The sequence below is a fragment of the Tachysurus fulvidraco genome, chromosome 2 (genome assembly GCF_022655615.1).
Source record: "Tachysurus fulvidraco isolate hzauxx_2018 chromosome 2, HZAU_PFXX_2.0, whole genome shotgun sequence".
Taxonomy (NCBI): Eukaryota; Metazoa; Chordata; class Actinopteri; order Siluriformes; family Bagridae; genus Tachysurus; species Tachysurus fulvidraco.
In genome coordinates this window covers 31,195,944-31,221,906 of record NC_062519.1, presented here as the reverse complement: position 1 = coordinate 31,221,906, position 25,963 = coordinate 31,195,944, and the positions used below count along the sequence as shown (strand labels likewise).

At 37.1% G+C, this 25,963-nt stretch overlaps 2 protein-coding genes across 6 annotated transcripts; both read left to right on the top strand.

Moving 5' to 3' along the window:
- The first annotated feature begins 4,376 nt into the window (after positions 1–4,376).
- Positions 4,377–20,330, top strand: tpm4a (tropomyosin 4a). Of its 4 annotated transcripts, none has more exons than XM_027159360.2 (9): positions 4,377–4,683; positions 6,067–6,192; positions 14,613–14,746; positions 15,048–15,165; positions 16,958–17,028; positions 17,126–17,201; positions 17,297–17,359; positions 17,461–17,530; positions 18,834–19,748. In XM_027159360.2, exons 1-9 carry the CDS (start codon positions 4,570–4,572, stop codon positions 18,914–18,916), a joined length of 855 nt encoding a protein of 284 aa, XP_027015161.1. In that variant the 5' UTR covers positions 4,377–4,569; the 3' UTR covers positions 18,917–19,748. The 4 variants fall into 4 exon arrangements, with proteins under 4 accessions (XP_027015161.1, XP_027015144.1, XP_027015167.1 ...); XM_027159343.2 differs by having other exon boundaries at positions 4,381–4,683; positions 19,668–20,330; XM_027159366.2 differs by lacking the exons at positions 4,377–4,683; positions 6,067–6,192 and adding an exon at positions 8,938–9,345.
- Positions 20,331–21,599: 1,269 nt separating this feature from the next.
- hsh2d (hematopoietic SH2 domain containing) lies at positions 21,600–25,891 on the top strand. 2 transcript variants are annotated; one of them, XM_027148459.2, is made up of 6 exons: positions 21,600–21,825; positions 23,110–23,247; positions 23,744–23,853; positions 23,990–24,155; positions 24,740–24,910; positions 25,330–25,891. In XM_027148459.2, exons 2-6 carry the CDS (start codon positions 23,221–23,223, stop codon positions 25,735–25,737), a joined length of 882 nt encoding a protein of 293 aa, XP_027004260.1. In that variant the 5' UTR covers positions 21,600–21,825; positions 23,110–23,220; the 3' UTR covers positions 25,738–25,891. The 2 variants fall into 2 exon arrangements, with proteins under 2 accessions (XP_027004260.1, XP_027004250.1); XM_027148449.2 differs by having other exon boundaries at positions 21,606–21,825; positions 23,764–23,853.
- The last annotated feature ends 72 nt before the right edge of the window (positions 25,892–25,963 follow it).

The window sequence follows — 25,963 nt, the reverse complement described above, 5'->3', positions numbered from 1 at the left end:
TTCAGTTTATTGGATTCCTCCAATGGTGAAATGGCAGAATGTGTGTTTTGTGACTGTCTGTATATCGCAGCAGGACAGTCTGACTCAGAGCAGGCATGGCTTGTAGTCTGCACTATAATTCATTTTCTATTATTTCAGGTTTTTTTAAAATGCATTTTAATTTATGCTAGAATTACTTTCGTTTATACAAGCAAAAGAAAACCTGTTTAAAGAAACCTTAAAACCTTAACAAAGAGGATACTTGTTTGATTACATATTAGGCTGGGCTTTAACTTCTAATTTGGTAGCCTTTGCTATGTTGTCACATGGTGGAGTTCTGCTGCCTCAGCACACACATGCACATACACACACACTCACAAACACACACATACCAAATATAACCAATAGCTTATCCCTTTCATTATTTGACAGTTAAATTAATTGTGTTTTAATTGTGATCATAATGTTCCCAAATTTTCTCACCAAATTGGTTACTTGCCAATGAGGCAAGTCAACCAAACCATCACATGAGCTGAAACTGCTGCTTATGTTGTGCGGGGCAGTGCAACACACTATGATTGGTTAATGTCACTGTGATTGACATTGAGGAGAAAGCATGCCCCTCCTACCAAGTGATCCTGTGACTGATGGGTATTGGCCATGGATGGCTGCAGAAACTTCTAGATTCAAACTCATGATCTGACAAGAGGGTGAATTTTAAAAAATGGCAATATATATTTTTTTCAAGATTCATTTTAATGTCAGCTGTTTAGTGACCATATTGGGGGAACATGTAGTTAGAAAATTAATAAAAAGAACCAACCATCAACCACTAAAATCAATGTCTTCCTCCCGTCATGACTGAAGGTTAAAGGACAGTACCAAGCTAGAAACAGATATGAAAATTGTTGCCAAATCTCCACTTTTCACATTTGTTAGTTACTCCAGCAGTTAGAGTAGCTGGTCTAATTGTTAGTGTATTACAGGCTTCATGCTACTCTACAATTTATGGTAGTGTGTCCATTTGTTGTGTGTTTACAGTAGACATGTATGTAGTCAGTAGTACATGATGTATATCAGTATGTCATGTATATCAGTAGTAAATTATATTTATTAAACTAGCTTATGTGCTAAAGTTACACAAATAGCACAGACAAACAAGTATACAAACTAGTGCAGTATCATGTCTTTACATGTTTTAACTATCAATTTGGCTGATATTATAGTGTATTGTCATTTTGAGTCATTCAAGAAAAGACCATGTTCTGTTCATTTAAAATTATTGAATTAGTGAAAAGTTTGGTGGAATTTTGTTCCCAAATAAGCTGATGAATAAGTGTGATTATTAGTGACATAGACATGATAATAGTAATACAGAAATATACTAATCATATAGTAATCTGTAATCTTTATTTTTAAATAATAATCTGTTTTCTGCTCAGTCTCTGAACAGAACGTCTACAGTGATGAATCACATTTAAAGGACCCTATCACTGGCACTCCTGTAGAGGTATAAAAATCAATGATGTGTGTGTGAGAGAGATAGGGGTGAGAGAGAGGCGAGAGAGAGAGAGAGACAGAGAGAGAGAGAGAGAGAGAGCGAGAGAGAGAGAGAGAGAGCGAGAGAGAGAACTCTGTCAGTCAGCTCATGCCTCACGCTGGCCTGCTTTTCCAGGACAGTGTTTTCTTACCATAAAAGGCCAGAGTGAACCAACACTGTGTTTCCTGTGGGAGGAACCATCTCTCTCTCTCTCTCTCTCTCTCTCTCTCTCTCTCTCTCTCTCTCTCTCTCTCTCTCTCTCTCTCTCTCTCTCTCTGTCTTTCCTATTATCTCCAGTATTTTGCTGAGCCACATCTCTTAAACCAATAGTAATTATTGTGTGTGTAGTTTATGTACTCTGTGTGGTTTGCTATTCCAAAGTCAGTGACACAGAGTTAATATTTGTGTTGTGTATTAAGTGCTTAAGATTCTGGAATGTTGATGTCTCAGTGTCAGTAGACAAATGATTAAAAAAATGGTAAACATTTTCTGATGACTCACCGATCATACGCTTACATATTAGACCATTATGGGTTACTTATGTTCTTTTATTCATTTTTGTCATTAATTATTCTTAATGAAGAATCCAACTTTGGGCTTCTGGCATTCCTGGTATTTAACCCTTGTACCATTCTGAAGTGTAGTGCAACATCTTTTGCACTAGACTAAAGAATTCAATAATTATAATAAAATTTTTAAAAATAAAAATAATTTCAAATAATAATTTAAATAATAAAAACTAGAATGAATATGGATCTTTTTTATTTTATTTTAAAGTCTCTTGATCTTGAATGTAAACCCAAAGGGTTAGTGTAAGTGTATCATGTACAAAGGAAGAACTTTTCAATTGAGACAGCCTTTAAAATGGCCAACTCCTTGATCAATGCCCTGACTATTTATCTAGGGAGCTGACACAATCTTTGAACTTAAGTCTCTGACTACATTTGTAATAATTACTGAGACAGCACCTACATGTCTGCTTTCTCGTTACATCACTCTTAACATATCAAACCTCATTCAGCAATTCTAATGACTAGCACAAATTTCTGAAAACATCATTGCATTTTTTTCCCTCCTTTTCATATGATCTAAGAAAAAAACTATTCTCCCACACACCTGTCCATGCCTGAGGGCTGTGACTTGCCATGTGTAAGTAACGGAGGTGTGGTCACATCTCAGGTGTTCAGCTGAGAAGACGTCATGACATTCCTAGGTGTAAGATGAGCTCATTCATCACTTAGAGAGGACAAGTGAGGACAGATAAAGGCACTGTCTAAAAGGCACTGTCAACATCATAAAGTGAATTAGCCACAGTGCTTCTGGTCAAAGCGGCTTCTGGGTGTTCTACATGTCTGCTTCTTTGTCTAAAAAAATCTGAAATGTAAATAAGATTTATAAGGAATTTAAAGCAATAAATCTATTACCTCAAAGCAATAGTTTACATAATTTGACACAGTTTCTCTTTTGTCAATACTACATAAAAATCTAGTTGATCAGAAAAGACATGCTTGGTATCAAAGTTTTTGTTTTGTACTAGCATTGTGGCTAGCAAATACTGGAAGAAGATTCACCCAAAATCAATGGAATTATTTCCACAAAACTGATTTTATGCATTATTTCATGCAGATCTGGGATTTTTCAGGCCTTTGTGGAAAATAAAATCTAGTCCTTAAAAATCAGATCTTAGTCACTGTCTTGGTTCTAATGTGGGTCGCTTACACTTACAAATGTGAAGTACAAAGAGAGGCAGATCCCAACTTGTGCTATTAATGTAAATAAACTTAACATGTAAAAAACCATCTGCTATTCTCTCACCTGAGGAAAAAAATTGGTCAGATTTTGTTTTTAGTGAAGATAAGAATGTTCATAAAGGCAGTTATGGACATATGCTGTTTTTATTGTTTATAAAACAGTTTAAGGACAAAGTCAGGCAGAGAGGTGAACTGTTTTGCAGCTTCACATCTGTGTTTGTATATGAACTCACTCACTCACTCTCACTTATTTTCTACCGCTTATCCGAACTACCTTGGGGAGCCTGTGCCTATCTCAGGCGTGTATATGAACTCTATTTATTTATTTATTTTAAATTTCATATCTAACCATTCATTTTGGTAGTGTCCTGCAACAGCCCTGAAGCACTCCTGTGCCCTGTGAAGCCTCCTGAAAGAAGGAAGGAATGAAAGAGTCCTATTTGTATCAATATTGTATTAGTTTAAAACAAATCTTTTCAATTGGAAGGTTTTCAAATATACATTTTCATAATTGTTTACAACCAGGGTTTGTTTGGTGCCTTTAGAGGAACTGTCATTGCACCTAGTGTTTGTGGGACAGAGACCATAACCAGGATAAAGTGGTTCAACTGCAGATGAATGAATGAATATCTAGAGTATGTTAATTACTGTATTGAATGTACTCTAGTGAAGCAATCTAATAAAAACTTGAGTTCATACTTACTGTATAATGATGGTGGCATTTTAGTGTTGGAAATCTGTTCATTAAAGAAAATACTTTTCATTACTGAGAAGAACAGCTTCATTACATTTTAATGAGAGTTCATAACATAACATTATATTAACCATTGAGAGGTTAACAGTAGCTAAAGCTGTTCTCCTTAATGATCTATACCTTTATTTATCTGCTGAACCAAATGTTCCCAATCATATGATTCCACCGATGTATGTTGTAACCTTCACATCCCACTGTGTTCTAGCACAGGGTTAAATTTGGAAGCAGGTCCTCTCTCTCACACCGGCCTCTATCACTTTTTTTAAGGCAAATACAACAGCTCCAAATAAGGAGAAGGGATTTGAGCTGCTGTGAATGATTCTGGTCCAAGTCATTCCTCCATGCAAGTGGGCTGATATGCAGTACGGGAGCTTGAAAAGGGAGGGGGCTTAACATTGGGTCTGGTAAGATTTAGGACGGCAAGATCAGGCATTGTGGTCTGCTCCAGCACTGAGTCTGCAGCTAACCTCCTTGCTGTATGTACCTGAGGATCTGATTTGACTTTTTAATTTATCCCTGAACTTAGTTGAACTCAGATCACCATCATGGAGGCCATCAAGAAGAAGATGCAGATGCTGAAATTGGACAAGGAGAATGCCATCGATAGGGCGGAGCAAGCTGAGACCGAACAGAAAGCTGCTGAGGAGAAGTGTAAGCAGGTATGGAGAGAGGGCAAGATGATGTTCTACTTTTGTAAGGGGGATATTTGATGTAGCATAAATCCATGTTGGCATCACTCTGAAAAGTTTTTTGGTTTGTTGCTGTAGCATGAAAACAGAAAAAAAAACATTCACTATAATTGTCTATGGTGAAAAAAGCAAACAATCTGGAGTGAAGAATCCAGGCAAAGATGCTCCACAACAAATAAAGCGTGATGTACTAACCTCTTATAGGAAAATAATCCATGAGAGTGTGGCTCAAATCCCAGTTCCAAATTTCTCTTATAGCACAGCCATTTGGCAATTATTACAATGAATAGTTTCTGAAAATTCTTCTACCAACTTCTTCCACAAATATTAAATGAACATTTCTTTACAGAAAACGTTGACAGTTTATTATCAGACTGAGCTTATGTGGAGTGTCTGCCATACAATCCATGTGAATAAGATGTTATTAAAGTTTATAATTCATTAATATAAAAATATTTTTTAATTATAGCTGGAACTACAGTACACTGTGGTCTTATTCTCACTATATTCACTAATTTCTTTACAAATTGGTAGAAATAAACCACTCAACATTCCAGACTACTGAGAGCACTCCTGGGGGATCAACTCCATTGGCTGCCAGGAATCTTGGCAGGTTCTTGTGCAGCACCACAGGAACGCAAGAGAACTGATTAGACTCAGATTAGCAAAGAGTGTTTGTGAACACTGCATGCCAGCAGTTGTCAATCTGGGCTAAAAATAAGGCACATTATCAGCTCACAGATGTGATAGACCTGTTTTTGCTCTCTTGATGAACGGCATGAGTGTTGGAATGGAACTGGAATGTTCTCACATGTATTGTTTACTTATCTGCCATTAACGTCCTTTCAGTATATATATACAGTTTACTAGATCATTAGTTGGCCCATGACTGCCAGAAGATTACTGAGATACCCATTAATATCATTTTGCCCCTAATGATCTAAACAGAAAGGCCAGAGACTCAGAGACCACAACCAGAGTAAGAGTATATTAAACAAATATGTGTATATGTGTGAACATCATTTCCAGCTTGTAATGACATGCAGGGTTTGGAAAGTCAGGAAGAATATCAAACTCTTAAAAGCAAAAAAAAATTGAAATGTTACTATATACAGAGAGCCAAGTGTTTTGGGATTTAGTTTAATTTTGTTACAGCTTTTGTTACAGTTATATGTTGATAATGTGTTGTAATGAGCAATAGAGAGTTTTTTGTATTTTTAAAGCAAAGAGCAAGAAACTTGTAATAAACATCGAGTTGAACGAAATGATAAAAAATCTTATATCAAAGTTGTTGGTTTTTTTTTGCAAAAAATATTAATAATTGTCCATGCTCTTGTTTTGTGTGTCTTCCAGTTGGATGATGAGCTGATTAGCCTGCAGAAAAAGCTGAAGCAGACTGAAGATGAACTGGACAAGTATTCTGAGGCCTTAAAGGATGCCCAGGACAAACTGGAACTTTCTGAGAAGAAAGCTGCTGATGTGAGTGAGATGCTTAGTTTGACCAAGAGAAAAAAAAAGTAAAAGACAAAATTCAAAAGATCCTCAGGTTAAGCTGCTTTTTGCAATGAAGTGTAAAATTCATTTTAATAATGTCTTGCCTACAGAATTCCAGAGGATTTGGACTCCTAAAGGAATGTCTAATCAATGGAGGCAATTCATTTTTAGTGTCATTGTTAGCAGCATTAATATTTAATCTTCCAGGAAGCAGGAATTTGATTCTATGTGCTGAATAAGAAAAATAATAAAAAACTGAAACATGACTAAAAGCTCATGCCACATTGCTCATCCATGATTCTATAGTTGGTAGTGGATGTGAGTTATAATGAACACAGATTTTGTGCTTAGTGAATGAGTGAATGATTCAGTGATTACTCCCTGCACTACCAGCTGTGAGCTGGCTTTGATCAGACGCATGTGAGCGTGAGAAGCGATGGGTGTAATACATTCCTGTTTTCCTGTTCTCAAATCACTATAGATGAGCTCCAAACACCACAAAAATGAGGATTAGTGTGATGGGAATTACATTTTTCAAAGAGTTGTATAATTTGGATCGATTCACCAGTATGAGTCAAGTCATTCTTTGGCTCCAAAAGTGTTTTCCAAAATGTTTGATATATTTTAAACAATGATTCTCCGTTTTTACCCAACTATGGCCAATATTGAAATCTAATAAATCTTACAATATCTTCAAATTAGCAAGATAATGCAACTTTCACAATTGTATTACAATGTTCAAAATAATCATTACTCTTAAAATCAGTGTAAATAAACAGTCCATATCTAATGTACATAAAGACGTGATTTGAGACAGCATGATGTCAAAGTGCCTCCATTAAAGAAATGAGCATGTGGCGCTTTCGATTTTTGTGTATTTTTGGGTAAACTTGCTCCAAATTAGGTATGACACTGTAAAGAGAGAAATTTAAATGACTGGATTGAACCATTCCTCAGACCAATCCTGTGTCACGTGTAGTCTGAAAATTGTGGAGTTCCCTAGTCAAATAAACTCTACATTTTTGAGCACATATTGTAAAAATAAAAGGCCCAATTTTCAGCAGACCCAGAGTGTTGCTGCTAATCATTGCATTCTAGGTGGATATATTAACATATGAGCAGTAGGTATTCTTTAAAGAGTCTCATTATGTGCATATGTTTAAAGAGATGTACTTCAGTGATCAAGAACATGAGCAAAGACATTGTGCAGAAACCACTTTTATTTAATTTGCCTTGTTCATATTCAGTGTCTAATTTTGCACTGTTTAGCTAAACGTTGCAGGAGAAATGTTCAGGAAATTGATTAACAGAAACCTGGAATTTCTGTAACGTGCCTTTCTCAGAACAATTCTGCATTTTTTTACATATGTATTTAGGCCACAGTTTCCTAGTACATACTGACTATATTACTAACTATAACCCTTTTGCTTTTTATTTAAAAACATAATTAAACAAATCTCTGATTCTTCAAACTGTGCTAGTTTTTTTTAATGTAAATCCACTGCAATGAAGCCTAAAGATTTGGAAATCACTGCTGTTTCTAGTACTCTATTTGTAACTTGGCCCTGGAAATCTGTTTCAGTCCTCCTTGCACATGTCATGAATTAGGCAAAACCATAAACTAATTATACATCTGAATTCCCAACTCTAAAGAAGAGGAAAGAGGAAAGAAATTCCCCACAGCAAACAAAACATTTTGACTTGGGGGGGATGATCAGGGCTTTTTTTTTTTTTTTGCATGGCTGCTACTGATAAGTGTAAGGAGCAATGGGGGATGTAGCACAGCAGCCCTGGAATTCCAAGAATCCTGCCAAAACAAACAAAAAAGGCCACACATGTTTGTGTGTGTGTGTGTGTGTGTGTGTGTGTGTGTGTGTGTGTGTGTGTGTGTGTGTGTGTGTGTGTGTGTGTGTGTGTGTGTGTGTGTGTGTGTGTGTGTGTGTGTGTGTGTAAAGAAATCAGTGTCCCTGACTCAGGTTGCTCTTAAACGTAGAGGTAAACATCTCTTAAGCTGAGTTAACATCATAGTCTGCAAAAAAAGGATCACACCTCCTCACGGTGTGGTTTGTTTTAATGAGGAATACATCATCAAAGTAAATTTTTGTCGTTTTCTGTGCAACAGTGCTGTTGAATTCTCATTTCTACTAATGCCCATGTTCTAATATATCGTTGATTTTATTGTAACATCGTTCCTACAAAAACGTTTTTAAAATGTGTGTGATTTTTAAAATGGTAAACATTTTAGATGGAGTACATCATCCTTATGGTTTAATTATGTACCCGTAAATATCATGCTTACATTCAATTCACTGATTCACAAGTCAGATACATACTAAAGCTAGACTTGTTCAGTTCTGAAATGAGATCGTCTTACGTATTATTAGTGTGCATGTAAAAGTTTTATATTTGTATGGTCAAATAGCACTATTATGATGCTTAGCTATAAATTCCTTCTCCTTTTCTGCTTTATTATTTTACTTCTAAATTATAAATCCTATCATAAATACATTAAAATGTACAACACGTTGACTTCAGATTACATGGTTAATAAATGACATAACAGACTGTCAGTGGTGTTTAAACCCACTTCTGGTTATCAGTGAGTAGCCCACGTGTTAACCACGCCCGTGTTTCACGTGCTCACTAATGCAAGGTTTCTATTGGACCTTCGCGATGACGTGTAAAAGCAGGCTTTCCGTTTCCAGACGTTTTTTATGGCTTGATTCGGTGCGTAGTCACCCGTTACATTCCTAAAAACCCAGTGAGACAGTCACTGTATCCTAACAGACTCCTACCCTTTTATATTTTTGTACTTTTTTTTTATACTGGAAGGACACAAAAAGACGTTGACGTCTGATTCCTGTTAACTTTTCCCCAACTTTTTTTTTACTCATCGCTACGCGCATCCACGTTTAGTTTAGACTTTTTTTAATAGACTGTGCATTATTTATTAGTCAGGTTCGTTTTTACTCGTCTTTTTTGTATCAAAACATATTAAAACACAAAATGGCAGGTGCAATGTCTTTGGACGCGGTGAAGAGAAAAATCCAGGCTCTTCACGCGCAGGCGGACGGTGCGGAGGAGCGCGCGCTGAGTTTACAGAGGGAGCTCGAGCTCGAACGGCAGCAACGTGAAAACGTGAGAACGCCATTCACGTCATGTCTTCTTTCCCTTCTATGAGCTCCTTTAAATCTGTTTGTTCTTTATTTCCAGTCTCAGGTCTGTATAAATGGCTTCTCAAAGGTTTTTTTGGGGTGACTAATGGTTCTACTAGGAACCACCCTTATGGACTGGAAAGAAACACTGTTAGGATTCTACATTTTTGAAAGGAGTTCTAGTTTTAGCCTTTTTTAAATAAACGTGTACTTTCTTACTATATTTTAAGTATATAAATCTGGTATTTTGTAAATATATAACTATTACTCATGTTGAAAGAATGCAAGACTTTCCAGAGCTTGCTGAGGTTGTGTTTATGTGCAGTAAGTGAATGAGTTTTGTGCACGTATCATTATTTCCTGTGGAGGGTGCAGACAGGATGTCCACTATAACTTCTGTCCTACAGGATAGAGACAGAGAGCTGCTGATGTTCAGTGGATTAAATAATCTGTAATATAAATTTCCAGCATACGCCCTTATCCAGAGCAACTTACACTATCTCATTTTTATGCAGTTGAGCAATTGAGGGTTTAGGGCCTTGCTCAGGGGCTCAATAGTGACAGCTTGTTGGACCTGGGATTTGAACTCACAAACTTCCGAGTGGTAGCCTAACACTTTAGGCTACAACATGCTCCCGTAATTTACTTCTAGCCAGTGGCTGTTTTGTTCTCTTTGTCTTTGTAGACAAACGTCCAAGAATTTCATCCAAATATTTAAAACTGGCTCCAGAGCAAAGGGAAGACAGGATGCACCATCATATACAGGATACACTCCCACATCTAGATATTATTCTTCATGATAGCACTGGAACTAATGACTTTACAAAAAAGCTGCAGATTGGTTTAAATTCATCACAGCATGGTAGCAACATTTATATTGTGACAAAGCATTATTTCACAGGTGTGGTGGCTCCTAGAGAACCATATGGAACACTAAGCCTAAGCTTTTATGCTAATACCATTGTAGGTTAGATTGATAATTAGAGCAGCAGTTCTTTGAGATATAGGGTGTGGGAGTCTGTCATGTAGGCAAGAAATTTACTGATTGGAACATAATGAGTATAAATCACAGCATCATCAAGCTGCCGATGCAGGTGACTAGAACAAGGCTTTTAATCTCTCACCTGCTCAGCTGTATCCTGTATCAATTGCATTGGAAGAAGGATGCTAGTTGCAAATAGCTCTCTATCGGACATATAATTCACTACAAAGAGTGTGCCTGAGTAACGAATACATATTAGACATAGGAAGTTGGCATAGGAGGAAGAAATGTATTGTCTCCTTATTCAAACCGTCTTACAAATCACTTCAGTTGATGTTTGTTGGAAGTTATGATGGCAGGCTATCACTGTGATATGTGCATCCACTTGTGTGGAATTTTCAAAGTTTGTAAATTTTGAGCCACTGTTGATGCAAGTCGTTTCTTATATATTTTTATCGACACTTGTGAGGGAAATGTTGATATTTCAGACCATTCTGCTTTTTCCAGTTCACTACACACTGGCTAGTTAATGCTCTGCATCCATATCACACAATTTGAGCATTGAATTTGACTGCACATGAAAATGAAGATGTGTTTGAGTCCTTATATAGAAATGACAGAAGCCTAACCTGACTGACTACCTTAAATCTGGAGGTAAGGTCTCATGGTTACAGTACTGTATGTTTAAGGGCTTTTAGAGGTGAATATCACACCACTGAGCTGCCTTTGTCCCATTCTGGACAGCAGTGTTCCCTGAGGAGCTGATCCAGGATGTCATTCCTGTTCCACATCAGCGCTTCCTGTGCACCAAGATCAACATGCAGATAGGCAGGAAGTTGGCCTGAACTTAAATGTAGGTTCATTTACATGGATGGAGATGTGAGACAACTGGTTATGAGACTTCACAGTTTTGACATTCACTTCATCAGAACTTCTCCCCATGTCACCTGTGAGTTGCTTATGATTAATCTTGAGTAAGCATTTACATCGCATGGCTGTTTGTAGCAGAACAAGGGTATGTAAGTGCTAGTAGTTGCGTAAGACCTGCAAGCCAACAAAGGGCCCTGTAAAAACGCAGATTTTTTTCCTGAAAAAATACATATAGGATGTCATTAAGGATCCCAAAAGCTTCAGAAACAATCCTACCATTATCAGGTGCTTTTTACTGAAACATGGCTTTTCATACTTTTTGTTTTACACTGTGTTTGTTTAAATACACACACATGTATCACTTTGACTTATGGGGAGGTTTTTTTGGACTTACTGAAGTGGCTTCTGATAAACTGTTGTCTATAAACATTGTAAAAATACAGCAATACAAAAACTACTGGTTACTTTGCACCAGTATCAGAATAGGAATCAGTGTGGCTTAAAGTTTTAATGGCTGAGTTGTATGTTATAAATGATTTGATGATCTCCAAACAGTTTTAAGGTAAATAAATTAAATTTCGGGTGAAGAATGATCATTTAGGTGAAGATAGACTATGGTCTTAAAATGTATTTGGCCTGGAAATTGTTCCAAAAACACAATTTTTAAGATTAATAGGACATATTAAATAACTTGCAAGAATGTGTGAGTGTGTGAACCTGACAGCACAAATAAAATAAATTTAACTTTAATGTCAAGCTAAGCTAGGCTAAGTAAGGAATAAAACACATTTGGCTGTGTTGTTGTAGGAAAATTATGAACAAAGGGGCTGTTATTTACAGTGTGAGCTATTATTACCTTCATAAAGTTGATCTGTTTCTATATAGCGGTGTATATCAAAGTGTTATATTCTTCTTATAGCTTTTAATTAATCAAAAATGGACACATAAAAATGTTGTGGAACATCTGTGAAAGACCTTAAGCACATTAATATAAACCTATAATTTGCAGAAGGCAATACTGCCAGAGCTGCTGTGGTATAAATGGGAGCAAATTATAATAATATCCTAACTGAGGAGTTCAGCAAGTCCATCTGACCCTGTCACTCTTGGTATGTGGGGAAAAAGCTGCAAAAGTGTCAATTTTTAAGAGCATATCATGCAGCTATGCTGTGTGCCACAACCCGATCACTATTCCCCAGTCTCGTCTCTTCTGCTCATTTTGTGTCGGACACACATGGCTTCATTTAGCAGTTTTTTTTCCCAACCGATCGCTCTCATGTCTTTCTGGCCCTCCACTGCGGTCATTCACCAGTGTGTGTGTGAGTTTTACCATATAAGGCATGCATTCCCAGACATGTGGGGAACACAGTGACTAAGTGTGAGTGTTCTGATCCTGAGAGAGAAGAAGGGAGGGACGTGGATGTAGAGTGTAGAGGATGTAGAGTGCGTCGATTTCCTGTGTGCCTTTTTTCTCCACCTCTCTTTGTCACCAGCTTCCTCATCTTCCCCAACTTGTGTGTTCATTCTGAATGATTTGTTACACAAGTGTTCTGTCTGTGCATCCAGATCAAATGTAAAACTTTTTGTACTCCCAATCAGGTAGTTTAGCTAAAGCAAATGTTTTGAAGAAAAAGCTGAAGACACCTAGCTATATTTGACCTGTGCCAAATATGTAAACTCTACCTTTTAGCTTGGGGGTGTCAAAGTTTTATTTGCTTGATTGATGGATAAATAAGGATAAAAAACAATTTTATATCCTGGATTAAAAAATGTTCAACTAGTAAGTGGAAGCTAATAGTGGCATGTAATTTCTTTAGTGAAATTTAGAAATATGGCTTGTAGAATTATAGTATATGCAGACCAAATGAGCCTGACTTTGAAAGATCAATCATGAATTTATGAAAATCATGATTTTTACAATACACAATGTATCACTATATTTATTTGTGCTAAAAAAATGACACTAGTGGTGGTGATGGGTTACTTGATTGATAGATTTACGTAACATTGACAAAAAAAATACTATTGAAAAGGTGAGGGGACAAATTAGCTGCTTGAAGATGGGATTCCAATGCAATCTTTTCTCCCAGTGCAGTAGTGTGCATGTAATTCAACCATGCTGAACCATGCTGTGTGTAATTATATGCTAATGATCAGCATAGGAAGTGTCTGATTGTTTACGTTGGCTTGGAGCTACGTGCAGACAGAAAATTGCCACAGGGTCTCTGTTGTGTCCTTTTCCTTAGGAGAAGCTTTGTTTGACAGACTCTTTGAAAGTGGTGCTTGCTGAGAGAGTAAATATTTCTTTTGTTTCCTCTCTACTATACATAAAATAGAGACAGAGTGCCTATCTTTTGTTTATTGATGATACTATGGGATATGAAGGAGGAGGATTTGAAGGGCAGTTTTTTAGACTCCATTCACACAAACAAGAAACAGTTTGGCTCCTGTGGGCTTGGCCTGTTTCACTGAGCTTTTTCAGTTCATTCAGTTCATTTGTTTATCATTTCACACCAAACAGTGATTGAACGGGATGTAAGTGAAGGTAGGAACTGAAGTCAGTACCAGATTTTACTTTACAGAGGAATGACATTTTGTAAATTTGAAATCGTTACTGCTTGATTTTTCTCAAGGCTATGACCAATAACCCCTAATGTAGCAACACATACACTCCAAAACCTGTTGAGCTTAAAAAGAATGTAACATACAGTAAGCATCAAGATACAAGTACATAAACTCATTTGTGCTTTAGTTATGTATTTTCAGAATAGTAACATAGGCATGTCAAAACCGGGATTTGGAAAATGACTCTAGGACCAAGTACTAAAATGACACATTACTAATTTAAAACGTGAAAATTAAAGGTAAATTTAAACATGTACAGTTCATTTACATATATTAATAATTAATGCAATTAACTTGGCAATATAAATAGAGTAGCTAGCTAACTGACTGCTTTGTGTGTTTATTTTGACACCAGCCTGAATATTCTCAGATAAATGTAAGAATGTTTGTGCATTTGTGTATAACCCTTTCTAGCTTCAAATAAGTTAACCTAAAAACGAGTATTTAAATGTATGTATGCCTCAATGTCCCTTTGTTTGAAGCTTCGATCCCACCTGAACATCTTTTACAGTTTAACCCCTGACCATGAACTAAACTCAACTCAAATGAACTTTCATCTGTTGTTTGCCAGTCTACTCTGGGAGGATTCTGAAAATTGTATTTAGCAAAGATACAGAATTTTTTTTTATAAAATACTGCTGATGCCATTTTAGCTAGTATAAGGTAAAATGTTCTTCACTTAGGAAGGAATAGGCACATTCTTGTCTGTTTGCTCTCCTCACATATTCATCGAGCAATCCATCGAGCCCTGAACTCTGATTCTGTGTTTTCAGGCTGAAGCCGATGTGGCAGCCCTGAACCGCAGGATCCAGCTGGTGGAGGAGGAGTTGGACCGGGCACAGGAAAGGCTAGGCACGGCGCTGCAGAAACTGGAGGAGGCTGAGAAAGCAGCAGATGAGAGCGAGAGGTGAAAAGATCGATGTGGAACTATGGGTCACATGCTCTCATTCTGTTGATGTTGCTCTGTTGTTTTTTTGTCTGGACATTGTTTGAATTAAATTTTGAATTTACATTTTATAATACTGCTGACAATATTAGGCCTACAGGAGGGTTTACAGGCCTACTGTACCAATACAGTTTTACAGAAGTTTACAGCCTTACATTACTGAAGGCTGGAAGTCATTGGCTCTTTGGAAGATACTGAAATTCATTAGCTCTACACGTTGAGATCTTTGACATCATCATCATTTTATTTCTGTGTCTACCAGAGGCATGAAGGTGATTGAGAACCGTGCAATGAAGGACGAGGAGAAGATGGAGATACAGGAGATGCAGCTAAAGGAAGCCAAGCACATTGCTGAGGAGGCCGACCGAAAATATGAAGAGGTGAGTCATTAGCCATTATTTATGTTTGATTATGTAGACCGTAAGTTCCACTCTGGAATTTCAACAATGTTAAGCATAGCAATGGAAATCATCTATATAGATATTAATGGTGCACACACATTTCCCCCAATTGTTAGCTGGCTATATGTTGTTTTACTTGTGTAAAACAAGTTAGGTTTTCACCACCTGATTGTGGAATGTTCTTAGGTAACGAGAACAGAAATGAGGAGTGTTCAAAAAAAGGTCTTTTCAGCACTTTCTTAACTCGCACTCTTGAGCAGATACATGGACCAAGACACACACACACACCCACACACATAATTCTTGCTGAGATTCGTCTCTATCCCCTTTATCTCCTCCACACCACTCACTGGAATACTACTGAGAGTACACATTAGGAACAACCTGCCTGTGTAGGCTCCTCTACCACTCACTCTTCCAACTCCACCCGACTTTGTGGCTAGAAATACAAATATACTTTTTAAACACAGCTAGCACTTAAAATCAAGAGCAAGCTAAATAATCAAGATTAGCTAGTGAATGAACGCACTGACTTTTGGATTATTGTATACTAACTGCATGTAATTGTGAAATTGCATCTGGCCATCTATATGGAATCCCAATTTGGATGTGGATGACAACATGAGTGAACTGTGTAAAGTTGCTATTCATAGAAGAGAGAGTTGTCTAAAAGACATAACCAACTAAATAATACTAGCTAGCAACTTATATACATTATCCTTCGGGTTGTTTTAACTATGTTTATTCATGAGAATAAACCCAAAATACAAATAAGAAATACATAAGCATAAATACACTAGTAGTTGATTTTAGGGCAAGTCGTGGCCTAATGGTTAGAGAGTCTGACTCGTAATCCTAAGGTTGTGGGTTCGAGTCTCGGGCCGGCCACGACTGAGGTGCCCTTGAGCAAGGCACCGAACCCCCCCAACTGCTCCCCGGGCACCGCAGCATAAATGGTTGCCCACTGCTCCGGGTGTGTGTTCACGGTGTGTGTGTTCACTGCGGTGTGTGTGCACTTTGGATGGGTCAAATGCAGAGAACGAATTCTGAGTATAGGTCACCGTACTTAGCCGTATGTCACGTCACGTCGCTTAGACAGCGTTAGGTTAGTGGTGGCTAAGTTGTTAGGTCTCTGGGTTACTAATCAGAAGGTTCAAACTATCACTGTTGAACTCTTGAGCACGACCCGTAACTCTGTGTGTTCCAGGACTGCTGCATCTTGGCTAAAGCTTTGCCTCTGACTCTGGCTCCCTAACAAGCTGAAATATGTAATTGTAATGTAGATGCGACAAATAAATGCTTTCTTCTTATAAAGAGCAAACTGATAACTAAGTAAGGCTAGCTGGTGAGTTAAATACTTTGCCTGTCTAGTTGCATTATGTTACAGGCTAAATGCATTTGGTCTCTAAATGACCTAATGACTTCTGGCAATCTATAAATGTAGATTTGAAAATATCTGTTTAAATAATGTAAGCTCTTATAGTGGAGAGAAAGCTGATAATAGCTAACCAATTTAGTACCAAAATTTGTCAGCTGTGTTAACTAACGCTAATCATGGGCACAATGCCGTATATGTTTGCCAGCTGTGTTTAACACCTGGCAATCTCTAAACAGAACTATAGCTGGCTTGTCAGTGCTAGGTTCTCAGCTCAGTTTAATTAATTAATCATTAGCTAGCTAGGAAGCTATACTACATGTTGCATTAAATTGGCTAATAACATTTAGCATAAAGAATGAATTGTTGACTGACTGGTTTGCTGTTTCTCTTTAGGTGGCTCGTAAACTTGTGATTCTTGAAGGTGAGCTGGAACGAGCTGAAGAGAGAGCCGAGATGTCTGAATGGCAAGTTCTCAAGTTTTTTTCCTCAATGTGTACCAGAATAGGGTTTCATTTTATTCTTGGCTGATATGCTGTGGTTTACATTTTTGGTTTCTTACAGCAAAGTCGGTGATCTAGAGGAGGAGCTAAAGAATGTAACCAACAACCTCAAGTCCTTAGAAGCTCAGGCAGAGAAAGTAAGATAACAACCATTTCCATTTACAACATACAACGAATAACTTGTATTTCTTGCTAACAAATTAATGCATTCCTGTATCATCATCTGTTTCAGTACTCAGAAAAAGAAGACAAGTATGAGGAGGAGATTAAGGTCCTCAGTGACAAACTGAAGGAGGTACAGTTCTGTTGTTTTGTGAATGATATGTGGGGAATGATGATCATGTGATGATGTGTGTAAGAGTTTCTGTTGATTATCTGTCTCTTGTGTTGGAGCAGGCTGAGACCCGAGCCGAGTTTGCAGAGAGATCAGTGGCTAAACTGGAAAAATCCATTGATGACCTAGAAGGTACAAACATTTTCCTTTAATAGGCTGTAGCATCAATAATATACTCCATATAATGTCTTTTAATCTGTAGAACATATATCTGTCCTACATATCGCATTCTCATAACAGTTATGACATACCTAAATTTAAGGAAACCTTAATGACAGTTGTAGAAATAATTATATGATAGATTTTATCCATGTCCATTGATGGCTAAAATATTAAGGCAGTCTATTTAGTGCACAGTTTGGGATGCTTATGCTAATACTTGAAGCCTGTTTAAGCATGTTAAAGAAGAACGTAGTGTTACCAAATGTACACCCACAAGTAGCTCACACTAAATGTGATGACGAAATTCCAAAATCTTGTGTCCTGTAGCTTTTTAGAAAGTTAAACCTCAAATGAATTTTACAGAATTTTAACAGCAACAAACTCTCAATATAAAACGGTACTAAACTGTACTTTCCTGGTTGCTAGTGTGGTACACTGAAGAGTACATTTATGTACTGATTGTCTGGTTCCATACAGCAGTCCTTAATGTCCATTTTGATGTAATTTTTAATGTATTCTATATTCAAATTTTCAGGAGAATTTACATAATCAAGGTACATACCATAGAAGGTACCATATCAACAACAATGAACAATTTATTCATCTTTTTTGAAAAAGTAAAGAAAAGGTTTTTATATTTTTGTATACAGAAAAGAATTTTATCATTTTTATTCCAAAGTCTATCAGATGAACTGGTTTTGGCTGCAGTTCTTCAGCATGCACTTTTCTCTCTTACTGTTTAAAATGACTTGTTCAGATATCATAGTTTCATAGTCCAGAACAGCCATAAAGAATTTCAATACAAAATAGCAGCATCTTGTTTTAATCTGGTCTGGGAGTTTCATATTTCAGCAAGTTGGAGCATTTGTCCTGCAAGCAATTTATTCTGCTGAATTTATGGAATCAGCTGAGACAGGCTGAGTGTTTCTGCAATCCCGAGAGGAATAAAGAATGTCTGCTGTCAGTGGAAGAGAAACACAGATTCCTGTGAAAGGCTTCGGTGTGTGTCGGTTGCGTAGACCTATATGTGCGAAAGCAAGCCAAGGGTATATTTGTTGATGGAAACTTTATGAGCAGGTCGGCGCTCTCCTCCATGGGATTTGCACAAGTTCTTAAAGAGGATAGCAGCAACTTGATTTTTATGTTCTTTCTGTGGCTTTGGATTTTTCCACACATATCCAGCTTCATCTGCTAAATTCCCTTTCTTTCTCTCCCTCTCCTTCTCTCTCTGTTCCGCATATCCTGTGCTTGCTTTTTTCCTGCTGATCTCCAGACGAGTTGTATGCACAGAAGCTGAAATACAAGGCCATCTCGGAGGAGTTGGACCATGCCCTCAATGATATGACCTCTATGTAGCTGCTGCTTTTTCTTCTCTCTCTCTCTCTCTCTCTCTCTCTCTCTCTCTCTCTCTCTCTCTCTCTCTCTCTCTCTCTCTGCTCTGTGGCTGACTGAAATATCTTACACACTGTCTGCTGTTTTACTATGCGAAGTCAAATAAAAGCTCTCTTTTCCTATTTCCCACAATGCTTTCTTTCATGCTTTCATTCATTATTGTTTTTTTTAGTAATATAATTATTAGACCAGACAGACAGGCACACATACACACACACACACACACACACACACACACACACACACACACACACACACACGCACCTACTGTACATATGTCTTATGCTATTACACATTAATTACATATTTAAATTTACTCTTGTATTACATTATTTTATGAGATCATAAAATTTATTGAAAAATTACCAGTTTTGTTGTATGTGTTGAAAGTCAACAGGTGAGGTAAAGTTTATATTTCACACCCTCTGCGTGTTTACATACAATTCACACCCTCTGCGTGTCTTCCCTCTTACACATAAATGTGTGTTTATTGTTTCCGTAGCATGAGCTAAATCTACGTGCATGTTGGTTTATCACAAATGAACCTACACTTAGTGCATGCATGTACTGTATATCCTGCAGCTGCAGAGGCACACTGAATCAGAAAAGGACTAACAGAAACAGAAAAAGGGAAAACCACCTCTTCTCAAGTGCAGTATGCATTGACCAAACAATTCCAAGCACTCATTTTGCTTTTTATCTTATCTTTTTGTAGAAAAATTAGCAAGTGCCAAAGAAGAAAACCTCGGAATGCATCAAGTTCTGGATCAGACACTGCAGGAGTTGAACAGCATATGAAAAAATAGGAGGTCTTGTGATATTCCACAAACAGCTTTATTCCTCATGATTGTCTATACAAATTTCACAGAGGATTAATTTAATTCGTTTGTTTTTCAGTATTAGAAAATTTCACAGTCTTAGCTTAGTGGTGATGGTAAAAGTGAAATGCACATTTGTTTACATTGTATTTGACAAATTTGTGCAAAACTTCCTGAGTGTAATGTGTAACTTGGATGGAGTCACCATCTAGTGGTCATTCAAATTTTTCTAACTATGTCGTTTGAACAATTTTGTTTTGTGGTTACTATTAAAAAAATGTGTTTATTATTTTTCATTTGTGCCCCGAGCTGATGATAATCAATACACATGGATGCTAGAGGGATCAAAAATGTTATAATATGCCTGTTTTGTATACAGATAATAATTACTTTTAACAGAATACACACAATGTAACTTTAAATTAAACTGCTGGATGTGTTAATATGTGTGATTTATAGTTCTTTACTGAACTGAAAACATTCCACTGTTCATGAGGACCAAAATCACATTTCATTTATTTTTGTTTTTCTTTGTTTCACTTTCTGTGTTCCTTGAAACAGTTTTCCACTATGCATGTAATAAATTTGTATAAAAAAAAAGGCATCGTTTTTTGGATATTTGATAGATATACAACACTTTGTTATATACACACACACATACTTTACTTTGCATTAATATTATGCTTTTGTATGTGAAATGATGTGTGTTTTTTATCTATTGATATTATTCTGATTTTTTTCTATAAAAAGTTTATTATAAATGTACAAAGACAAGGAAGTACATGTATGACATAACTACACAGACAATATGCAGAAATATTGGATAATAATTTGATCTTGAGTGGTAAAAGTAATTTTGCCAAATGGCCTGCAAGAAGCTCCTCCTCTTTCTCCCTGTGTTTGCCTTCAAGGAGTAAAATGACAGAGAAAAGAGGGAGACAGAGAGACAATTCCTATGTAATTTGTACACCTATGTACTAGAAGCTGTCCACCCTCTCTCCACCGGGGTCTTGTTGATTGTAAGTGTTTGGTAGTTACTCTCCTGCTTTGTGCTATAGTCCAGTATCAACTCCTGATTCCTGCTGAGAGATTGTCGTCCTGGCACCATATCTCCAGGTTATTATTCTCCTCTAGGTAGACGTCTGGTCATCATTCCCATCGCAACTGTGTTGTCAGCAAACTTGATAATGTGGGTGTAGTTGGAAGAAGCCACACTGTCATATGTGTACAGTGAGTATAGCAAGGGCTCCAAACACAACCCCAGGGCGGCTCCAGTGCTGCGGGTGAGGGACGGTGTGACTTTCCCACCCCTACTGCTTGTGGTCTGTCTGTCAGAAATTTGGATTATCCACTAACTCATGGAAACCAACTTGGATGTGAGTCAGGAGGGAATTTTGCAATTTAAACTGGTTAAAATTATTATGGTGTTAAACTTTCAGCTGTATTCAACAAACAGTATTTTGACATAATTCCCCTTTCTGCTGCCCAGGTATCCCAGATAAAAAGGTATGGGAATTGTTTGTGTCCAGGGTGTCAGATAATGAAGAGGTGATGAAGACTGAGGTTAAAGCTACTGGGCAATAATCTGTGAGGCAGTGGGGCTGGGTTACTTCGGGAGTTTCTGCTGGTTGGGGTTGGGTCTCATTACAGAAAATGTCATGATAGCAATGAAATGCTTTTGTCTCAGGTGATTTAGTAGATAATTATTAGATAATTTACTAGAACATGTGCATTCATATAAAAATGTGTTTGCGGGTGTACGACAGTCAGAGCTGACAGGATAGTAAATCATCTGACCAATCACAATAGAGAAAGAATTCAACAAGGTGGGGCTTGAGAGAGAAACTCACCTGGTAGTTGAACCACTGTGACAAACTAAATCCTGCTGCTCTGTTTCCGGAAACGCGAGGACGCAGAGGACAAACAACACAACAGCCACATGTTCACTGGTGCTTGGATGTGTTGACGCTAACATACATCTGAGGAAGCTGTAAAATGATGTGTGTGATGTCGAGGTGAGAAGCTCGAGCACTCGGACAGGTGTGTTTCAAGCAGGTAAGCGCTCTCATATTGTACTTAAAGACTGCTCACAGAATTACAACACTGATGGAGGCTTGTACTGTTTATTGTATCGAGTATAATCATTTTAATCAAACCATGAGGGAGGAACCCTGAAGTGTTTGAACGAGCTTGAATGTCTTGTGGGATCAGTAAATGACAGGAAAGAAGAGTTATTTCTGATTAGTTTGATTACTTTCCTAACAGCACAAACTATTCCTCATATACAATAGCAATAAACAAACAAATAACATGCATTTTTACTTAAAGTTCCTTTAACAACACATCTCTTGATATTCATAAGAGAGAAATAAACTTTGGGAAGTTGCAGCTTTACCTTGGACTGTTACAAAACTCAGGAGATTCCTTACTTCTAAGTTAAACAAACATCTCTCTGAAAAATTCACTATAACAACAAATCTGTTTTCTGTGAAGCGAGCTAATCAAATCTAATCTGAATAATAACGTTTACAGAACATCAATTTTGTTTCTTCGTTTTATCATTGAATTAAAAACAACACATGAAATCATGACGTAAATGTGCATGAATTCATTCAGCAAATATTCCTAGAAGGAAAGAAAGATATGTGAGTAATTCAGAGAGTAATTCCTGAACATGGTGTATATACAATGGATATAAAAAGTCCTCACGCCGCTATTCAATTGGCAGGATTTTGTGAAAAATCATCAGAACATCCTGCATTTGTTTGAGTAAACCATTCCTTTGTTGATGTCTTGGTCTGTATAATGATCTACACAATTGTATTTTACACAATTGCACTATAAAGAAGATTTTTTTCTGTTATGTATTTATAAGTAGTTGTTGTTTTAATAGTTATTTACCATTTAAATAGATTGAGGTAAGAAACTCCATAATGTCTTCAAGTGTAACAAATTGCAGAGTCATTTAGATCCTTTACCTTCATCTTCTGAAGTGAAAGAGAAATATATTTTTCTCATCACAATCGTATTCATCCTGCTTTAAATCGCTGAGTTATTTAAGTATCTTAGTTTGACTTAAATATTCAAAATGTATTCAAATGAACTTAGAAAACCTGTTTGACTTCTTTCTTGGTTCCCTCTTTGTATTTGTGAACACGTCATGTCCCTGCACTATTATCTCCACTTCATGTGATTCATAATTATCCGTATTTGTTTTCTCCATGTGATTCATGTTACAGGTGAGATGATCGAGGTGAGCACATCCTGAAACCAGAAACACATGATACATTATATATACGTGATTACACATTACTGTGTTCTTGTTGTTGTTTAATTTAGGGTACAGATTGTAAGCCGAGTCATGGCTGAAGCGATACCACCCAACCCAGTCATCCCCTGGTTCACTGAGTACCAGAAGAACCACATCGTGAAGGATGGAGTCATTCCGAAATGGTTCCATGGCACCATCTCCAGGAAGTAAGGTTCAGAAACACTGCTACTGTTTACAATGATACAGATCACAGGTACATGGTGTTTTTACATGAACAGGGTGTTTCAGATTACATCAACTAAAATGTGAAGTGCTGATGAACATATTGTACAAACAATAGCATCGGTTTCAATACTGTGCTTATTGTGTTCCTTAAATACAATTGGTGATACATTTCGTTTTAAGGGTTTTGGTAAAACAACAACAACAACAACAAAACATTTGTTTTATGTATAAAAAAACCCTCATGCATTAAATGTTGCTTTTATTGCTATTGATAATTATAACCACTTACAACAAAAAATAAACAGCAACTTGTCTGATTCATCACAAAATAAAAGAAGCAATCTTCAGACACATACTGTATCATTTTATTTTTGAGCAAACATAATCCAGAGAAAGAGCAAGTGATCCAGAGCAAGTATATAAGCTCTATAAAAGAATATCAAACTCTATATGTAAAACTCTATAATTTAAATCCAGTATCTGCACATGTTCCACAGGCAGGCAGAGGAAATGCTCATGACCAAACCTCCAGGCTACTTCCTGATTCGTGTCAGTGAGAGCAGAATAGGATACACCTTGTCCTACAGGTGAGTCACTCATTTCATGAGCCAGTTACTTATTTACTTTTATTACAGTCATTGCCTATATTATCTGAAGCAGCCATTTAGCACATGCCTAAAAATAATATTTAAAAAATTTCCAAACTTTTGTTTTCATGTATAGAGCTGGTGAACTCTGTAGACACTTTATGATCGACATGCTTCCAGGAAACCAGTGTGAGATTGTAGGTGAGAATATGCGGCATTGCTCTCTCCATGATCTGGTAGCCTTCCACAGCAGAACTCCAATTTGTCCCTACACTGAGCTCCTCACACTAGCCTGTGATCAGGTCAGATCCTAATTCACAAAATATTATTAATAAAAAAAGCATGCCATTATGATTCATTTACATTCTAATAATTTGGTAAAAGGAAAAAAAAATCAATTGTAATTCTAAATCTATTGGAAAATGCCTCAAATTATAGAAATTTAATTTCAGTTTTTTAATCTATTGTTCAGGCCATAATTTCATTAGTGGAAGAGACAGATATAAAGGTCATTCATCCTTTACTGAGGTTGACAAGCAAAGAGGATACACCTCATTTTGTAGGGTAATTCAGGCTACACCCTATTTTTACTGAGACTGACAAATATAAAGGCCATTCCTCCTTCATTGAGCTTAGCAGGCAGAGAGGCTACACCTGTTTTACTGTGACTGATAGGCTTTACTGTGAATAAGAGGCCATGCTTTTTATATGTAGACTGACAGGTATCGATGGCACACCTACCATACACTTTGTTGTTACACTGATGCTCATATCTATTGTTACCACTGCTGTAATTTTCATGTACAAATCTGAATCAGTGCAGCTATATTGTAAATAAACTTGTAGATTGATTCAAATCATTGTCATTTTAAACATGTCCATGCAGGCTGGTCAAAATATTCCAGAAGCCACACTTCCCAGCCTGCCAGCACGCCGTAGGGTGTCTCATCCACCAGTTCCACACCAGAACCTAAGCAACTTGTCAGACATTTCAGGAAGCCGAAGCCTCTATCCCAGCCTAGAACGGGAGCTTAGTGCTCTCAACTTGGATTGTGTGGTAAGTGATCAACACAGCAAACCGATGCAAAATGATTATAATGTGGGTAGAAACAACTGTTGGAATGAATTATTGTTATCTATTAAATAGGTTTCCTATTTGGGTTTTCTTTCTTCTCTTCTGAAAACAAATACATCCATGTTGAATTTTCAAATCCTGCCTTCTTTTGGGGTCCCTGGTGGCACCTCCAGAGAATAGGCAAATTTTAGCTAATCTGCCTAACATTGTCACAATGTTAATTTTGTCCCTGTTTTTAAAAGTTGTTAAATATGTGAAAACAAGCTGGGAAATGTAAATAACTTGTACTTATTAGAATATTAGACCACACCCTCAAGTGTATTTCTCAGATCACTCTAACTGATTCTTTCAATATAAGACTTTATGTACATTACACAATCTCAGAGTTTTGTATATTTCAGGGATTTCCGCTAAACCCTTCACTGACGCCAAAAACAAAATTCATCCTCACACCACAAGACATTACCACCAGATGGCACTCTGCACATAATAAAACCACCACTGGAGGAGAACAAACTACAGGTTTACAGACAGCTTGCAACCAGGGAAAATCACAAGATAAAGTGCTGCAAAAAAATCAGGCAGAGTCAAAGCACACTCGCATAAGACTGATTCAGTGCAAGATCTTCAAGAAGAAGAAAAACCATTCAGAGGAGCACACGTACATGGATATCGATGAAATTAAAGCCACAACTGATCCTGCAGCATTGCAGATAGACACAAACACAAACCAGGAAGAGATGGATAAAGTTTCTGGTACATTACCAGTAGAATACCTAAATCCTCCCCCGTTTGCTCCTGGCTACTGAAACATAAGCATCACAGACATTTACTATAGTTTATTGTTTTGCAAAATGTTTATTGTTTTCCTATAATGTTCTCTGGAATAATATTCATGTACACCCGTGCTGAATGCTCAATTATGATTGGATAGAAGGTGTTTATTAAACTTGTATAACATCACATCTGACAGCCAGATGCATTTTTAACAAATCTTTTCCTATAGAAACAAAGAAACAATTTACACAGGGATTC

Excerpts from the sequence above, each read along its gene's own strand:
- tpm4a (XM_027159343.2), top strand. The coding sequence starts at position 4,570 with ATGGAGGCCATCAAGAAGAAGATGCAGATGCTGAAATTGGACAAGGAG. Across the intron at positions 17,029-17,125 it reads AGAGCCGAGATGTCTGAATG|CAAAGTCGGTGATCTAGAGG; the intron begins GCAAGTTCTCAA and ends GGTTTCTTACAG. Across the intron at positions 17,202-17,296 it reads TAGAAGCTCAGGCAGAGAAA|TACTCAGAAAAAGAAGACAA; the intron begins GTAAGATAACAA and ends CATCTGTTTCAG.
- hsh2d (XM_027148449.2), top strand. The coding sequence starts at position 23,132 with ATGGCTGAAGCGATACCACCCAACCCAGTCATCCCCTGGTTCACTGAG. Across the intron at positions 24,156-24,739 it reads TCACACTAGCCTGTGATCAG|GCTGGTCAAAATATTCCAGA; the intron begins GTCAGATCCTAA and ends ATGTCCATGCAG. Across the intron at positions 24,911-25,329 it reads CTCTCAACTTGGATTGTGTG|GGATTTCCGCTAAACCCTTC; the intron begins GTAAGTGATCAA and ends TGTATATTTCAG.